The following is a 16739-nucleotide window of genomic DNA, read 5'->3' as shown; positions in this document are numbered from 1 at the left end:
TTATGGTGATCCAGAACCACTAGTATAATATAAAGGGGCTACAAGAGACTGTCTTTAGTCATCATGAATCCTGAAAAGTCAATCCCATTCTGCTTTGTTTTCTGCTTAGGAAAGTGAAACGCAGCCTTTTCAGTAACTATCTAGCAAGTGATTCTATTTCTAGAAGTTGTTTAGGTGAGTACACATGCTAGACTGAATTTGACTGCCTTGGCTGGGAATCAAGCATGTGTAAAGGTGTACCAAAATGTGGAACAGAAAATCTTTTAACAGTGACCTCTAAAGCATATTGTTCTCGTCCCTACAACCTCCTGCCTCCATTGTCACTTTGCTAAAGCGACACATCTGTACAGCGTTTAGCCCCTGGACTAAGAGTATGAGAGTAAATGGACAACACTGCAGACCAAAACGCATTCAGCAAGGAGTTATTGCAACAAACTGCCGAGTGACACATAAATGGGAACATCAGACGCATCATAGTGCAACCAATGCAACGTCTGATGTTCCTGCGTACCGCACACTATACGTGTTGCTGAAATGCGCAAGGCAACGAGTAAGTGGAAACAACACAAAAATAGGGACACGGAGAGCCCAATATAGTGTAGTAAGTCAAGTGTAAGGTAGATGATAGGGTACATAAATAATACAAACCAGGGTCACCTCATAGGTAACCACTGTATCAGCAGGTGGGGAGATTAGACCTGTCCCCACTCAGGGTTAAGATGTCGCTCTCTGTAGATCAGAAGAAAGGGGTAGCGCCCCTCCACCCGGGGTGGACACAAATATTGTATATAATGAACAGAGGCGCCAAAAAAATAAAAAAAAGATAAAACTTTTAAAATAAGGGGAGCAGGCAGTGGTGGACTTACCTCCCCAAAGCAGACACAAATCTGTCACTTTCAAAAACATATAATTTTATTGACATACTCCAGAAATGGGTTGCAACGCGTTTCACAGGCCTCAAGCCACTTCATCACAGACAAAGGTGCTAGGCGTTATCCCAACTCATTGCTTTTTTTTTATACTCATTTATTGCCTGATGAAGTGGGTTGAGGCCCGTGAAACGCGTTGCAACCCTTTTCTGGAGTATGTCAATAAAATTATGTGTTTATGAATGTGACAGTTCTGTGTCTGCTTTGGGGAGGTAAGTCCACCACTGCCTGCTTCACTTATTTTAAAAGTTTTATCTTACTTTTATTCTTTTGGCGCCTTTGTTCATTATATATGCTGGTTGAACTCGATGGAAGTATGTCTTTTTTCAACCAAAATAAAAAAATAACTATGCATGGTGTGTGACATGCAAGAACATCAGAAGTGCTAAGGTTGCACTGTGACAGTCCTACTTCCTGCGTTGTATAGCAGTGTAATGCAACATTGCACTGCGCACGCATTTTCGGCAAGCCGCACCTCTGACCCATTCACTGTAGTAAATGGGATTAACAGTGCAACGCAAATGGCATGCAATCACGTGCACTGCATTCCGAACGCATGACCATCTGCATTCGCTAGTATGAACAAGGCCTTACTGATGGACAGCTTCCCTAATTTTTTCTCTCTGAAACACTTAAACCACTTCATGACAAGCCTCTTAATGGCTCCAGGACATTTTTATAAGTCAAACAGTGCTGCTGCCACCGTGCGCACTCCTGCGCGTACATCCGCGTTCCCGTGCACGCGAGATTAGTGAGAAAAAAAAACATTGAAAAAATACACCCTTATTTCCAAATAATATATGGTCACCATACTTTGTACTGGGACATAATAAAAAACCTTGTGATAACCAGGACAAATAGTCAGATCAAATGTGTGGGTTTTATGTACAGTAGCAGTGTTTATATTAAAACTATAGGGGATGAAATTGGAGAAATAATGTACTTTTTCCTTTTTTCCTCGTTTTTTTTCCTTTAAAATGCATAGAAAATAAAGTAATTACTGAAAACAAATATCAACCCCCTATTGGCAAATGAAAGGGATGAGCACTGGAAGGTGAAAATTTCTCCTGTCCGTTAGGGTAATAACTGCTTTGGGGTGAAGTAGTTAAAGTGGACCTGCACTCTTGCACAGGACAGGAGGAAAACATAGAGAAATGCACCTTGTATTTATTTAGAGTGTTTATCCTGTCTAATTCCCCCTTATCTGTGACGGATGACAAATTGTGATTTGCGTATCTTTTATAGTAGAGAGGAAGTTCTGAGTTCAGGACCACTTTAAACTAATAATTAAAATAACTCATTAATACTAAAGAGATATGAGAAAAGAATAAAGAAAGCAAAAAAAAAAAAAAAAAAAAAAAAAAAAAAAGAGATAGAGGCAAGATCTTTAGTGGAACATTTAACAGCGAAATAACTGTTGAGATGAGAAAGTCAGTAAGAGACCTATTTAAATGCAGAAAGAGAGCCTTTCCGATGGCTCCTGTATGAAAGAACTTGGGATGTCAGTGTTGTACTTTATTGTGTAATTATAGGTACTTGTGAACAGATGAGGTAGCAGGAAAGGGTATATTAGAAATTAATTGAAAACTGCAGTTATCCAATAGCGCTGTGTGAAGAAAGGCTGCTTGCAAAGCTGCACTAGGCCTCGGACTTTGAAGGATCATTTTTGATGTTGTCACTCTCAATCGACTGAATGGCTGACAGACAATCAAACCCGTCTGGCAAGCTGGCAGCTCATTTTGCTGGCAGGTGGCAAACAATTAGACACAGCAATTTGTGCCTCCTGATGACATTAAAGCATGAAACTAAGTTGTATGCCGGGGCCTAGTGATTTGTGTGAAAGCATTTCAAAAATAATACTCTTTGCCGTGGCAACTCATTTCAGACTGCCACCTCCCATTATGGCTTTGAGCGGTGAAGACGACAGGCTTCAGTTACGTGTGGAGCAAGGCCGCTTCTGTTCAATCCGTCATCGGCGCCCCCCGAGACCTCAATCCCCTTCTTTCATCAATATCACCTCATCATTTACATTCGATAGCACTTGAGCTACTGCATACATTACCAGGCCTGAAGTGGCTTTTGTTGAGGCGTATTAGCACACTCTGCATCGTGTGTTGTCACTTCGCTGACTGCCTGGCATATAAACAATGCTGGGCCTAATAAGGGGCTGCTTCTTTTCTTACAGGATGCACTCTGCTTTCCCACCTAAATCTCAGGAGATCTGCACACACAAGCCGCTCTATAGCTGGCCGGGGACACTGCTGCTGCAAGGGGGCTTCCGAAACGATTCACAGGGGTTGCAGATATAGAATGCAAAATGAAACACTTATGTTTTGAGAAAGTCAATGGTTACACTTGGACTCTACCACAAGGTTTAACAGGAAGTGTATGTCAGCTTTATTAATTTGAGACCTATCTATAAAGATATTTATAAAGGTTATATTTTTTTCTTTTTTGCGCACTCATGTTTGCGCATTAGCTCAGAGACACTCAAGCTCAGCATTTTTCCTCAGAGTCTTATTGGTTTTGTATTTTCTTTTTATTTATCACCCCCCATCACCGTTACCCTAAAGTAGCAATTACCTCCTGTGTTCACTTGAACAAAACCTCAGCCCACATTTTGTAACTTTTGTCCACCTCTGTTCTGGGGTGATCCTGGGCTTCTGCAGCGAGCTGCAGCCCACTCATAGCTGTGAAGTCTGGTCTAAAGGTGCCCGTTAATTGTACAATTTTTATTGAACAATTGTTCAGCCGCGCTCCTGTCCATGAGCGAGTACACCTGCACTGCGCAGGAAGCATCGTTGCCTGCACATTAGCTCTGTGCAACTCGAGCTCGGCATCTTCCCTCCAAGCCCAAGTGGTTTCGTTTTATTTTTATTTTTTGATCACCCATCACAATCTTAAATTGCAATGTGCTGCTCTGTTTACTTGAACAAAGCCTCAGCCCACATTTTTTAACTTGTCCACCTCTGTTTTGGGGTGGTCCTGGGATGCTGCAGCGAACTGCGGCCAACTCAAAGCTGTGAAGTCTGGATTAAAGGTTCCCATTAATGGTACAATTTTTATTGAACAATCATATTTTCCATCAGATTATTCAGATTGTGTTGCATGAAAACAGAGAAGCTGCTGGGTTCAATGGATACTGATCGATTTCATTGTCGATTGATTCCTTAAAGAACTGGCTGATTAGCATACTGGTAGGTGATCAGAGGCGCCAGCAGAATAAAATTAATATAAAATTGTTAAGAATTGCCGGGAGGGAAAGTGGTGGACTTCCCCTCAATAATTAGACACCAAGGTCTGTCATCGAATCAAACGAATACATTTATTCAATAGTACCCCAAAATCTGCTTTGGCAGATTTTGGGGTACTATTGAATAAATGTATTCGTTTGATTCGATGACAGACCTTGGTGTCTAATTATTGAGGGGAAGTCCACCACTTTCCCTCCCGGCAATTCTTAACAATTTTATATTAATTTTATTCTGCTGGCGCCTCTGATCACCTACCAGTATACTTGAGTCCACCCCAGGTGGAGGGGTGACCCTACCCCATTTTTTCTGATCTACAGAGAGCGACTTCTTAATCCTGAGTGAGGACAAGTCTAATCTCCTCACCTGCCTATACAGTGGTTGCCTGAGCGGTAACCCATGTTTGTGAGTATAACCATCTCACCTATTCATTTCCCTTCGTATCTCTGACATACTACACCATATTGGGCTCTCGATTTCTCTCTTTTTTACTGGCTGATTAGCATGGTGGATCTTTTGCACAGATGCGATCACAACTGGTTTCCTTACTGCGAACAATTTGGATTCTTTATTATGATCCTTTCTTTCGATCTGAATGGTCATATTGGAAATACAATCATTGGCTAGAAATTGCACCTGACACAAAGTGATCTGTGAAACAGTGTTTAAAACAAGTACCACTGATCTATTAAAGTTGATGGTATTTTTTGCTGGCAAATATGGAATATGGAGAAAGACCAAAGAAATATGGCATTTTGGCATTCTGCTCTGTTGTGAATATGTGCATTGTCAATACTGTATGTGCATTTGACATAGTTTTGCTAAAAGGAACTGGCAGATGGGAGTATAGAAATGTATTGGCAGTCACTAGATTAATACAGATGCTGAAAATGAGTAGCAACGGCTCCTGCCCCATGCACCTAATTCTTTCTGCAGCCAGATGCGAGTTTAGATAAAGTCTAATGGCAGTGGTACTCTAGAGCAGTGTTTCTCAACATTTCATAGGTATGTACCCCTTTTGAAAGCCTGTGCTGGTCAAGTACCCCCTGATATGGTAAAAATCTCAAATACCCCTTGATACAGATACACTTAATAGTAGTACTTGATAATTGTTTCTAAACGGTTTCCAAGCATTTGCTATTGTTTTTAATTAGCTAAAATACTAGTTTGGCTGTTATTTAAATAAAAACAATTTTCTGACACAAATGTATTAAACTTAATTAAATACATCAAGACCAAGTACCCCCTGGACCAGGCATGGGCAAACTCGGCCCTCCAGCTGTTACGGAACTACAAGTCCCACAATGCACTTGCCTTTATGAGTCATGACTGTGGCTGTCAGACTCCTGCAATGCATTGTGGGACTTGTAGCTCCTTAACAGCTGGAGGGCTGGAGGGCCAAGTTTTCCCATGCCTGCCCTGGACCCATCAGAAGTACCCCCCTGGGATACTCGTACCACATGTTGAGAACCTAGGCTCTTGAGTACACAGTGTATGGTTACCAAGTTTGCAAAGAAGAGCACTGCGCGGTCAGTGTTGGAAATTCCTTGTTAGATGCAAATTTAAGAAAAAGATTTTTTTTTCCTGATACAACCATCTTTGTGCTATACAGAAAGTCCTGTATTACAAACACAGGCAAACATATCCTGTTGTATGAAGTGTACTGTACTGTACACCTGTAGAGGGGAAAAGTGCACTAAATGGGTACTTGTAACCTCAGTAGAGGGAAGCCTCTGGTTCCCTCCCACTCTCAACTAGCGATCCAGCGCTCAGACCCCTGATCCTCTCTGACATGGGCTTGTGTATAGTGTGCCCAGCCGCGTTCCCATCCATGAATGAGTGCACCTGCACTGCACAGGCCGCCTCCCACATGTGCAGTAGCTCACAGCCATTTGAGCTTGGCATTTTACCTCCAAGCCCGAGTGGTTTTGTTCTCCTGCAGAGGTGTCCGCACTCATTCATAAACAGGAATGCAGCCATGAACTTCTAGAGGGTCCCAGAGATGGATCGGTGGTCTCTTTCTCTCCTTTAAAAGTCACAGGTTTGCTTTAAAGCACACAAAACTTCCCACAAAAAAAAAAAAAAAAACCTGTTCATATTGTATATTCAAATCTAGATTTTGTCAGAATGTAATTAATTTACCCGCATGAACCAGTAGGCATAATGCAGGGCTCAGCTGGCAAATGTAGCTCACAGGCAACATTCTGAAGTGTAACCTGTTTGTAAGTAAGGGACAGCCACAGCCGCAGTGACAGGTTCACACTGACCTCTATGTATCTCTTCCAGGTCAGCTGATGACCTTTCACATGTCACTGACTGATCTTACTCTCTGGCCAGCCTCTAACAGCTGATCAGCTCAGCAATCAGTCTGACCCTTTCAGATCAATCAAAGGAGAGGTGACAAATAGGGCAATGGTCAAACACAGTCAAGCTGATCCATCACATGCAGGCCGAACAAAACTTCTACAAAAAATTGTTCAGTTTATCTAATAGAAGGTAAGCCAACACTTGCCTTTTTTTCAACCAGATTTTATTTTATTGTACTTTTGGGACCCTTCTATTGCTTTTCTAGAAAATTGTACTTATATTTTTGTATCTTAATATCTTACATAGAAACTGGCTGAACACTCAAATCAAGTCTAATCACTAAATTGGGTTCTATGTGAAGCTGGACTGAGAGAAAAAGGTTTTCCAGATTACGCCCCTCACACATGCCACATAACAATATAAAAAGTGCAAATACCTTTTTTTTACATCAAAAATATAGCGGTAACAAGGCAGTGCTGCCTTAATCTGGCTCTGGGACTGAGGGAGATACAAGATCTCTTGAAGTCTAGGAAAATGCTCACAGAAAAAGCAGCCATAAAGGGGTTCTGAACAATGAACCTTCAGGAAGTGCAGTCCCATGATCACGATTACTTAATTCGCAGAGATGTTAACAATATTTTTTCATTATACAAAAATAGTGTTTAGAGAGATCCACATGAACAAACAATTTGAAAATGATCTGCCCCTAATACCAGATTTTGCTTGCAAGTGGCACTGCAAAAAGTAGCCTCAAGTAAGTATGGTCAAGGAGACGCAAATAATTTTGAGCTGATGCAGCATTATGCAAGTTTTGTATGCAAATTTTTAGCAATTTGAAAATGGACCAATCCAATTTTACTTCAGGAGGATTTGAATCCCTCCCCGCTGATTAGAGGGAGGGGACGCGGGCGGGGACCGGAACAATGCAGGAGGAGCGGCGAGAGTGACACTACATAGGTAAAAACAGCCCGCTGCGACACGCTGCGTGTCGACAGCATGGCTGTGATTTATGGGAGCCGGGGGGGGGGGACTACATAGCAACAGAGGCTGGGCTGTATAGGCAGACCCAGCCTCTGTGTGTGGATATCATTCTTAGAAACCACCTCGGGTTCTCTTTAAGCTGCATACAAAATTTGCATAACACTGCATCAACTAGAAATTATTTGCATCTTATTGACCATCTCAAGCCTCAAGCATCACTGGCAGAAGAGGTGTAAACATTGTGGCAATCATCTATGCTATTACATACAGACTTAGATTGTTAGATTAATAAAGGAAAATAAAGGCAGTAACATTTTACAGTAACAATATACCTGTCAAAGGAGTGAAACTGCATGGGAAGAATGACTTGGGCTTCCCTCTTCAAAGCAGGATCTGGGTATGGCACTGGATCGGGTCCAGCTTCCGCCAACTCAAAAGGAGCAGCAACCAAACTCTTGAGGATCTCTTTGACGTTGATGCCTTTGCTTTGGCTAATGCTGGAAATGGAGGGAGCTGGTTTCAGTAGTTCACTGGGGCTGTCTGTCAAACTTTCCTGCGACTTCTTCACATCCGACGACAGCGTGGACAAGAGTTCCCCCATCATGTCTGGGCTCATACTGCTGTCAAGATCAGTTCCGTTTAAGATGCTGCTTATGTGTTCATCTCCAATCCCAGAGTCTGTGTGAGGAATAGAGCTTTCTAAATGGAGTTCTTCAATGGGGGTCAGGGTTTCTTTTTCCTTGATATCAGGAAACAGAGCTGGTGTATCTAAAACAAAAGTGAATTATCATTTTAACCACATAAACAATGGAGAACAAGGGCCATAGGTAGCATTTTGAAGACTCCTCCACACCACTCTGCATTTCTAAGATTCATATTACAGAAATAAGCTTGCTACAGTGGACTTTAGGCTGTAGTTAGGTTGACATTTCCTGAACTGATCCCGGGTGTAATAATGTTTTCTGTAGCAATGCCTCAGCACATCTAAGAGGCTTTGGCCTCTTCCACAACACAAAGCCAGTATTTTACTGCTCATATGTTGAGGGTTTTGCAAGTAAAATCTTCTCAAGATCAGGATGTTTTAAATGTATTTATTTTATTTATTTAAGTATTTATATAGCGCTAACATACTACGCAGCACTGTACAGAGTATATTGTCTTGTCACTAACTGCCCCTCATAGGGGGCTAACAAATGTAGTCCCTACCATAGTCATATGTCTATGTATGTATCGTGTAGTAGTGTATGTATCATAGCCTAGGGCCAATTTAGGGGGAAGCCAATTAACTTATCTGTATGTTTTTGGGTTGTGGGAGGAAACCGGAGTGCCCGTACGAAACCCGCGCAGACACAGGGAGAACATACAAACTCCTTGCAGATGTTGACCTGGCTGGGATACGAAACGGGGACCCAGCGCTGCAAGGCAAGAGCGCTAACCACTTCGCCACTGCCCAAATAATAATAAATAATAAATAATGCACATTGCCTGACTGTCCTGCTGATTCCTCTGCCTCTAGTACTTTAAGCCATAGACTCAGAATAAGAATGCAGATCAAATGTCTAGGACAAAATCTGGCAAGATTACAGTGGGATGCGAAAGTTTGAGCAACCTTGTTAATCATCATGATTTTCCTGTATATATCTCCTGTGCTGGATTCACTGTGTTCGTCATATAGGAGACACACACAGAGATATTTGAGAAGTGAAATGAAATTTATTGGATTTACAGAAAGTGTGCAATAATTGTTTAAATAAAATTAGGCAGGTGCAGAAATGTGGGTACTGTTATTTTATCGATTCCAAAACCTTTAGAACTAATTATTGGAACTCAAATTGGCTTGGAAAGCTCAGTGACCCCTGACCTACATACACAGGTGAATCCAATTATGAGAAAGAGTATTTAAGGGGGTCAATTGTAAGCTTCCCTACTCTTAATTTCCTCTGAAGAGTAGCAACATAGAGGTCTCAAAACAACTCTCAAAATGACCTGCAGACAAAGATTGTTCACCATCATGGTTTAGTGGAAGGATACAGAAAGCTGAGATTTCAGCTGTTTCCACAGTTAGGAACATATTGAGGAAATGGAAGACCGCAGGCTCTGTTCAAGTTCAGGCTTGAAGTTGCAGACCAAGAAAAATCTTGGATAAACAGAAGCGACGAATGGTGAGAACAGTCAGAGTCGACTGACAGATCAGCACCAAAGACCTACAACATCATCTTGCTGCAGATGGAGTCCGTGTGTATCGTTCAACCATTCGGCGCACTTTACACAAGGAGATGCTGTATGCAAGAGTAATGCAGAGGAAGCTTTTTCTCCGCTCACAACACAAACACAGCAGCTTGAGGTATGCTAAAGCACATTTGGACAAGCCAGCTTCATTTTGGAATAAGGTGCTGTGGACTGAAACTAAAATTGAGTTATTTGGGCATAATAAAGGGCATTATGCATGGAGGAAAAACAACAGCATTCCAAGAAAAAAACCTGCTACCTACAGTAAAATATGGTGGTGGTTCCATCATGCTGTGGGGCTATGTGGCCAGTGCAGGGACTAGGAATCTTGTCAAAGTTGAGGGACGCATGGATTCCACTCAGTATCAGCAGATTCTGGAGACCAATGTCCAGGAATCAGTGACAAAGCTAAAAGCGGATCCGAGATGAAAAACTAACTATAACAAAGTAACTTGTCTACATATCTTATCTAAAGTTGACATAGTTTACACAGCATATCTAGCTGCAAACAGATTCAAAAGTTTATGATTATTTATTCCTGTGATACAATTAGGGCAGTCATGTTCTGTTTGTCACATTGTCACAGGCTGAGGGCGTTAGATGCTATCAGCTTGCCTGTGTGTAAATTCAGTCCCCTCTCCTCCTCCCCTCTACCTCTGAAATCAATGGCTAGTAACCTCCTCCTCCCTCCTGCCCAGACAGGGATCCCATAAGCCCTTGCTATAGTGCCAAGGCACAAAAGGAGATGTGGGTGAGGCTTGTTTAGTTTATAGGAAATTAGAGTATTAAAACAAAACAAAAAAAGTATTTGGCTTGAAGAATGCCGTATAAACTATATGAAAGGAACACAATTATGCAATGAGTAAAAGTTTATCTCGGATCCACTTGAAGCTGCGCCTGGGCTGGGCCTTTCAACAAGACAACAACCCTAAACACTGCTCAACATCCACTTGACTAAGGCATTCATGCAGATGAACAAGTTAAATGTTCTGGAATGGCCATCTCAGTCCCCAGACCTTAATATAAATGTATTTACGTATGTAAATCTGTGGTGTGAGTTAAAGAAAGCTGTCCATGCTCAGAAGCCATCAAACCTGAATGAACTAGAGATGTTTTGTAAAGAGGAATGGTCCAACATACCTTCAACCAGAAAACAGACTCTCATTGGAACCCACAGGAAGCATTTAGAGGCTGTAATTTCTTCAAAAGGAGGATCTAGTAAATATTAATTTCATTTATATTTTGTGGTACCCAAATTTATGCACCTGCTTATTTTGTTTAAACAATTATTGCACACTTTCTGTAAATCCAATTAACTTCATTTCACTTCTCAAATATCACTGTGTGTGTCTCCTATATGATATATATTTAACTGACATTTTTTATCGTAACAACCAACAATTTATACAGGGAAATCATGACAATTAACAAGGTTGCCCAAACTTTCCCACCCCACTGTAGCTGCATGCTTGTTCAGGTGTGTGGTTTAGACCCTACTGGCCAGGAAGATCAGCAGAACTGCCAGGCAACTGGTATTGTGTAAAAGGAAATAAATATGGCAGCTTCCATAGGTTTCACACCTTGGTTTTTTTTTAGCTTTCAACAGTATGAATCGGAGGATCATTAAGCTTCACCACTACCATCATAAGGTGAATAGAACATTAAGGAGGAGATCCTGTATTTCATTGGTTTTTAATATTGTGAACTGTCCCTCTGTTTTGTAAAAGTAGCCTTCAATATGGCCCCACATTTATCACGAGTGGTCCCCCACGCATGCTAGGAGCATCAGTAGAAAAAAATGTGAGCAGATCAATATCTTCACACAAAATGTAAAACATAACATACACCCATATAAAAACAAAAAAACAGAAACCTTGACGAATAATGCGATTAACACTGAGAGAAATGGTGCAATGTCCTAACCACATTAGGCCGAGCAGCACACGATAATATCCTGGCCTGCTGAGTAACCATGGGGTCCCTAATGGGACACAGGCATCTGTGTTGTAAAGAAAACTGGAGCTTCAAAAATACGAATGTGGATAAATAAAGAGATGCGTACGTATCACATGTCAAACAATACAACAAAAACAAGCAGGCAGGATTTATTTTTAAACACTTTAAATGTGTGTTTAAAACAGGTGACAGATCTTTTGTTTATATACTAAGTAAATTAATACAACTCAGGCTGGGAATGAGCGGGTGTAAAAAACACAGAGGTCTGCCATATGCACAGGCCCAGAATGCACTGACAGATGTATAGGATATTATTACTATAGATGTATATAGCTTCTGAGAGCTGAGGATAAGTAAAAAAAACAGGTGAAAAAAAAATCCTATATTTAGCTTCTGTGACACTGAAAGACAGCATCAATATATAGAACAATACAACATCAACCATTATTTTCTATGCGGATACACAGAGTATCAAACCGTAAAATTCTAAAAGAAAAAAAAAAGGTATTTATAAGAGTAGGAGGATAGATACAATTGTTTATCTCATCAGTTTATTTTCATTTCAGGTTTCCTTTAAAACGGCAATATAGACTGAAGGAGAACCAAAGAACAGCATTTGCCAGTAACTTAACTCAGGCACCGCGTCAGATGGGTTCATTAGGTATACTGAGTAGAAGTTTGTATAGACAATATAAATAAATGATAAGAGACAGCCATCCCTGGCCAGTAAGACTGCCAAGAAAAGTGCTTCAGAGTGGAGATTTGGATTGCTACAAAATGCCCGAGTTAAAAAAAGGATATGGAGGCTGCCACATTTATTTCCTTTTAAAAAATACTTTCTTTTAGTACTTTTAGCCATAGACCCTGAACAAGCATGCAGCAGATGTGGTATTTCTGACATTAGTGTCAGATCTGACAAGATTAGCTGCATGCTTGTTTCTGGTGTTATTTAGACACCACTCTAGCCAAATAGAAGAACAGGGCTGCCAGGCAACTCAAATTGTTTAAAGCGGATCCGAGATGAAAAACTAACTAACAAGTAACTTGTCTATATATATCTTATCTAAAGTTTAGATAGTTTACACAGCAAATCTAGCTGCAAACAGCTTCAATAGTTTATGATTATTTATTCATGTGATACAATGAGGGCAGCCATGTTCTGTTTGTCACAGGCGGGGGGCTGGAGATGCTATAAGCTTGCCTGTGTGTAATGTGACAAATTCAGTCCCCTCTCCTCCTCCCTCTGAAATCCCTGGCTTGTAGCCTCCTCCTCCTGCCCAGACTGAGCTCCCATAAGCCCTTGCTACAGCGCCAAGGCACTCTAAAAAGTTGTGGGCAAGACTTGTTTAGTTTATAAGGAATTAGAGTATTAAAACAAAAAAAAAGTATTTGGCTTGAGGAATGCCCTATAAACTATATGAAAGGAACAAAATTATGCAATGAGTAAAAGTTTATCCTGGATCCACTTTAAAAGCAAATAAATATGGCAGCCTCCATATGTCCTTCTCACTTCAGTTGTCCTTTAAAACAGATTTAGAGGTTTTAAGTTGTACCTTTAATCTTTGTCCATTAATATAAATCTTTAATTCCTTAACGTAAAAATAAAAATAAAATCAGAAAAACTGCCTCTAAAGATCAGATTCCTTTCTGCTAGAAACCACAATTAATGTGACCACATAAAGCCCATCTTTTCAATGCAGGCATCTGCAACAAATAACGGAATGCTGACTGATATGGCAAACCAGTCAAATCTTTGTATGACTAAAAATCTTGCCATGGAAGGTAAAGGGAATGAAATACCCGGCTGATGTAAAACCTCCTGACAAGCATCTCGTGCGCACTGAAAGCTGTTCCCCCACAGGGCAGAGCCATCACATGCCAGACAATAAAAACCGAGCAGCCCTGCTCTGACTGGATAGAGAAACGGAGAGTCCAGGCACTTTGTGTTGCATTAGTTTTACAGAGCGATTTGCGTGGACACAAACTAAAGAGACAGAGGGACTCTTGGGAGACGCTCGTGTCTGAGAGTTTTTTCAAACCTTTCAACCTCTAGAAGAATTGCAATCTGTGGAAAGACTGGATCTATTTGCTCATTAGAGATTTCAGAAAATGGCTTTGCCCTGACGCAGACACCAGTCACACCTCGGTGTGTAATATACAATTGTGTTCTGACAGGATCTTGTTCTCATCTTTTTATTGAGGCCTTCGTAGGGTCCCTCGATAGCAGCCTTGCATTTAAGAAGGAAGACAGAAGGGATAACCACAGAATCTTACACGCCACCAGAGGCAAATCTTAACGCACCGTGACCATATTAAGCAGGCACGACACATGACAGAATATGGCACCTTCCTTCTTCACTGAAGGGTCTTGCATGGCACATAGAAGTTGATAGCCAGGGGAAAAGAATATACCTGTCCTTTTTGTAATTGTAGTGTCTTTCATTACAGAACTTTGACACTGAAGAGAAAAACAAAATTATGATATGATTTGTATGTGTAGTACAGCTAAGGAATAAAACATTAGGAGCAGAGACATGTCTAATATTGCTTCCAGTACAGGAAGAGTTAAACTCCAGTTATCTATGCAAAAGAGCCTTTGCGCTCCACACCTTTTAAAGTCGCAGAGAGCTCTGTCTTCTGAAGCTTATCTTAAAGTGAACGTCCAGACTAAAAATTGACTCAGCAGCACTGGAAAGGCCTGGTGTTTCTTTAACTGGTTCACAGCATCAGAACTTTGTTTCTCTTATACAAGCCTCATTTAGCTTAGAAAGAAAACTGCCCGGGCATTTTTCCCCTAATGCTGTGCAAAGCATGATGGGATTTCTGATGTTGTTCTCGTTCTGCTGTTTTGGTGCATTTTTTTTTTGACATTTTGAATTTGACATTTGAAGCCTAGAGTGTGCAGCTGGGAGGGGTAATCAGGACACAGGACAGTTGGAACTGTGTCTCCTGCTCCTTGTCACCTCCTTTCAACCAAAAAGATGGCTGCCCCCATGACAAAGATGGCAGCCCCCATGAATAACAAACATTTGCCTGTTCTTTTAAAACGGGGTGGGTAAGAGATTATATTACCTATCTATTCTAATTAACATAACTAATGTAACTTAATGACAGTTTGTTTGTTTAGGCTGAAGTTCCCCTTTAAGTGTCTGGCACTGTATAGTTTTTTTTCCTGCAGAGGACAGTTCAAAAGTTCACTGGACTGCTGTGTAAAATCATTTAGAATTCTGAGTAGTGTGTAAACTGCAAATATTAGAGAATGATGCAATGTTATAAAAAAAAAAAACGATATAACTGAAAATAAAAACAAGAATATTTTCTTTGCTACTAATTTTCTAGTAATTATCCGTACTACACAACCAATTCATTATATCATATATTTTTTTCCTCCTCAGTGTCTCTTTAAAGAGGATCTTTACCAAAAGAAGGTAGTAGCGTGAAAACTAAATATATCAAGACACTGCAAAGTGAGTAGTTAAATAGAATTCAAAATAGATGATTGATACTTGCAACGTAATTCATTTATGTTGCTTAATCTTTCGTGAACCTGTAGGTCAGCATCTTTACTGCTGGCAGGAATGAAAAAAAATACAGACAGCACCAACTGTCCTGATCTATAAACATATCTATTAACAATATGGTAGACTAATTGGTTACTTGTTTATTTTTTTAGATACACAGCAAAGTCCCCGTTATCCAGAACGCAGGCATCCAGAATCTCAACTAACTGAGGGGGACCAGCTTACCGATCCTGCAGCTCCCAGCAGTTTTCCGTCCTACATACACAGCTCCCGGGTCATGTGACCTGATGTGGGTCAGGTGACACGCTGGGAGCTGAACAAGGAGGATGGCGGAAAGCAAGTGGGAGCTGCAGGATGCGTAGAAGATGGCACCCGGAAGATCGACAAGTTATTTCTGTCTGCTATGGGAGGGGGGCTTGCTGGTGGGGAATTAGTGTTACTATAGCACCGATACAAGAAACGGGCAAGCAAATGTATCTTCCACCAGTCAATCCCCGCATGTAGGCTGGATACTGGGGACTTTACTGTATGCTCAGCGGGAGACACTGCTTGCTTGGCATGGCCATGACCTCACACTGTGGGAGGAGTTTCACATATCAGCCACTTAGAGGACACTGTGCTACTTGGAAAAGTGATAGGATTATCTATACTGTTGTTGGTCATTGGTTCCGGCCTTCAAAGCCTGGCAAGAGGGCGCCCAACGCGTCCTGGAAAAAAGGGGAACCACCTTAAGCCGAAATGAAAAAAGCCAAGAATAGCGGCAAAGAACAGAAATTTAGGCACCTGGTGGCACCCAATAAAATAGTGGGCAACTGGGCTACTGGCTGTGAAAATTGCAGCTACTTATTGCCACAATTTGCACAGCGGGTAGCCCCCGTATCAGTCGTTCTATCGGGCGCCTCTGGGAGCCCACATTTCCGGTCTTTACTGCTATTTTACGGCATTTTATCGGCGGGAGAGGGTTAAGAGTTAGGTAGCGGGGGTTGGTGGTGGGGATTGAGGTTTAGGCACCACCAGGAAGTGGAATTAAGGGTTAGGCACCCCAGGTTAGGCAACAGTAGAGACAGGATTAGTTAGGCACCAGTAGAGGGTGGGTTCTGTGTGGGAGTATGGTTAGGTTATAATACGCCCGGTCTTCTGCTAGCTAGGAACACAGCCAGAGTAATTGTTGCTGCATGTAGAGAACTGGTGAATCCCATACATAAACCTACTTTCAGTTACCTTGCCACAGTGACTACTGAACACAACACTGAATCTGCTCCAGTCACTTAGAATGCTGTAGTCAGTGATCTGACCATCGCCTGTACTATCAGAACACACATTAGAAATGGCACCCCCTACACTTCTTTTATGGCATTTAGACTGTTAGAAATGCTTTTTGAATAAAATTTGTACTTCAAGTGGGATAAAACTGACAAAACATTCAATAAAAATGTGTTTTCCTACTTTTTTTTACGCACACAGTTATCATATTTGCTTTTGCACACAAGTTTATCTGCTCTTAAAGCTGCCATTGCATTTTACTGCATAGCTGCTTTATTTATATATTATAATGTATCCAGTGA

At 41.2% G+C, this 16739-nt stretch overlaps 1 protein-coding gene across 9 annotated transcripts in view; it reads right to left on the bottom strand.

Annotated features, from left to right (window-relative positions):
* The window catches only part of NBEA (neurobeachin), an 866760-nt gene that overhangs the window by 429876 nt on the left and 420145 nt on the right, over positions 1-16739 (bottom strand). For all 9 annotated transcript variants that reach the window (XM_068267062.1, XM_068267067.1, XM_068267066.1 and 6 more), the window contains one exon: positions 7801-8236. In XM_068267062.1, coding sequence (XP_068123163.1) covers positions 7801-8236 — 436 coding nt within the window. The remainder of the gene's footprint in view (positions 1-7800; positions 8237-16739) is intronic.

Source organism: Hyperolius riggenbachi, chromosome 2, assembly GCF_040937935.1.
Source record: "Hyperolius riggenbachi isolate aHypRig1 chromosome 2, aHypRig1.pri, whole genome shotgun sequence".
Taxonomy (NCBI): Eukaryota; Metazoa; Chordata; class Amphibia; order Anura; family Hyperoliidae; genus Hyperolius; species Hyperolius riggenbachi.
This window is presented reverse-complemented; position numbering and strand designations above follow the sequence as displayed.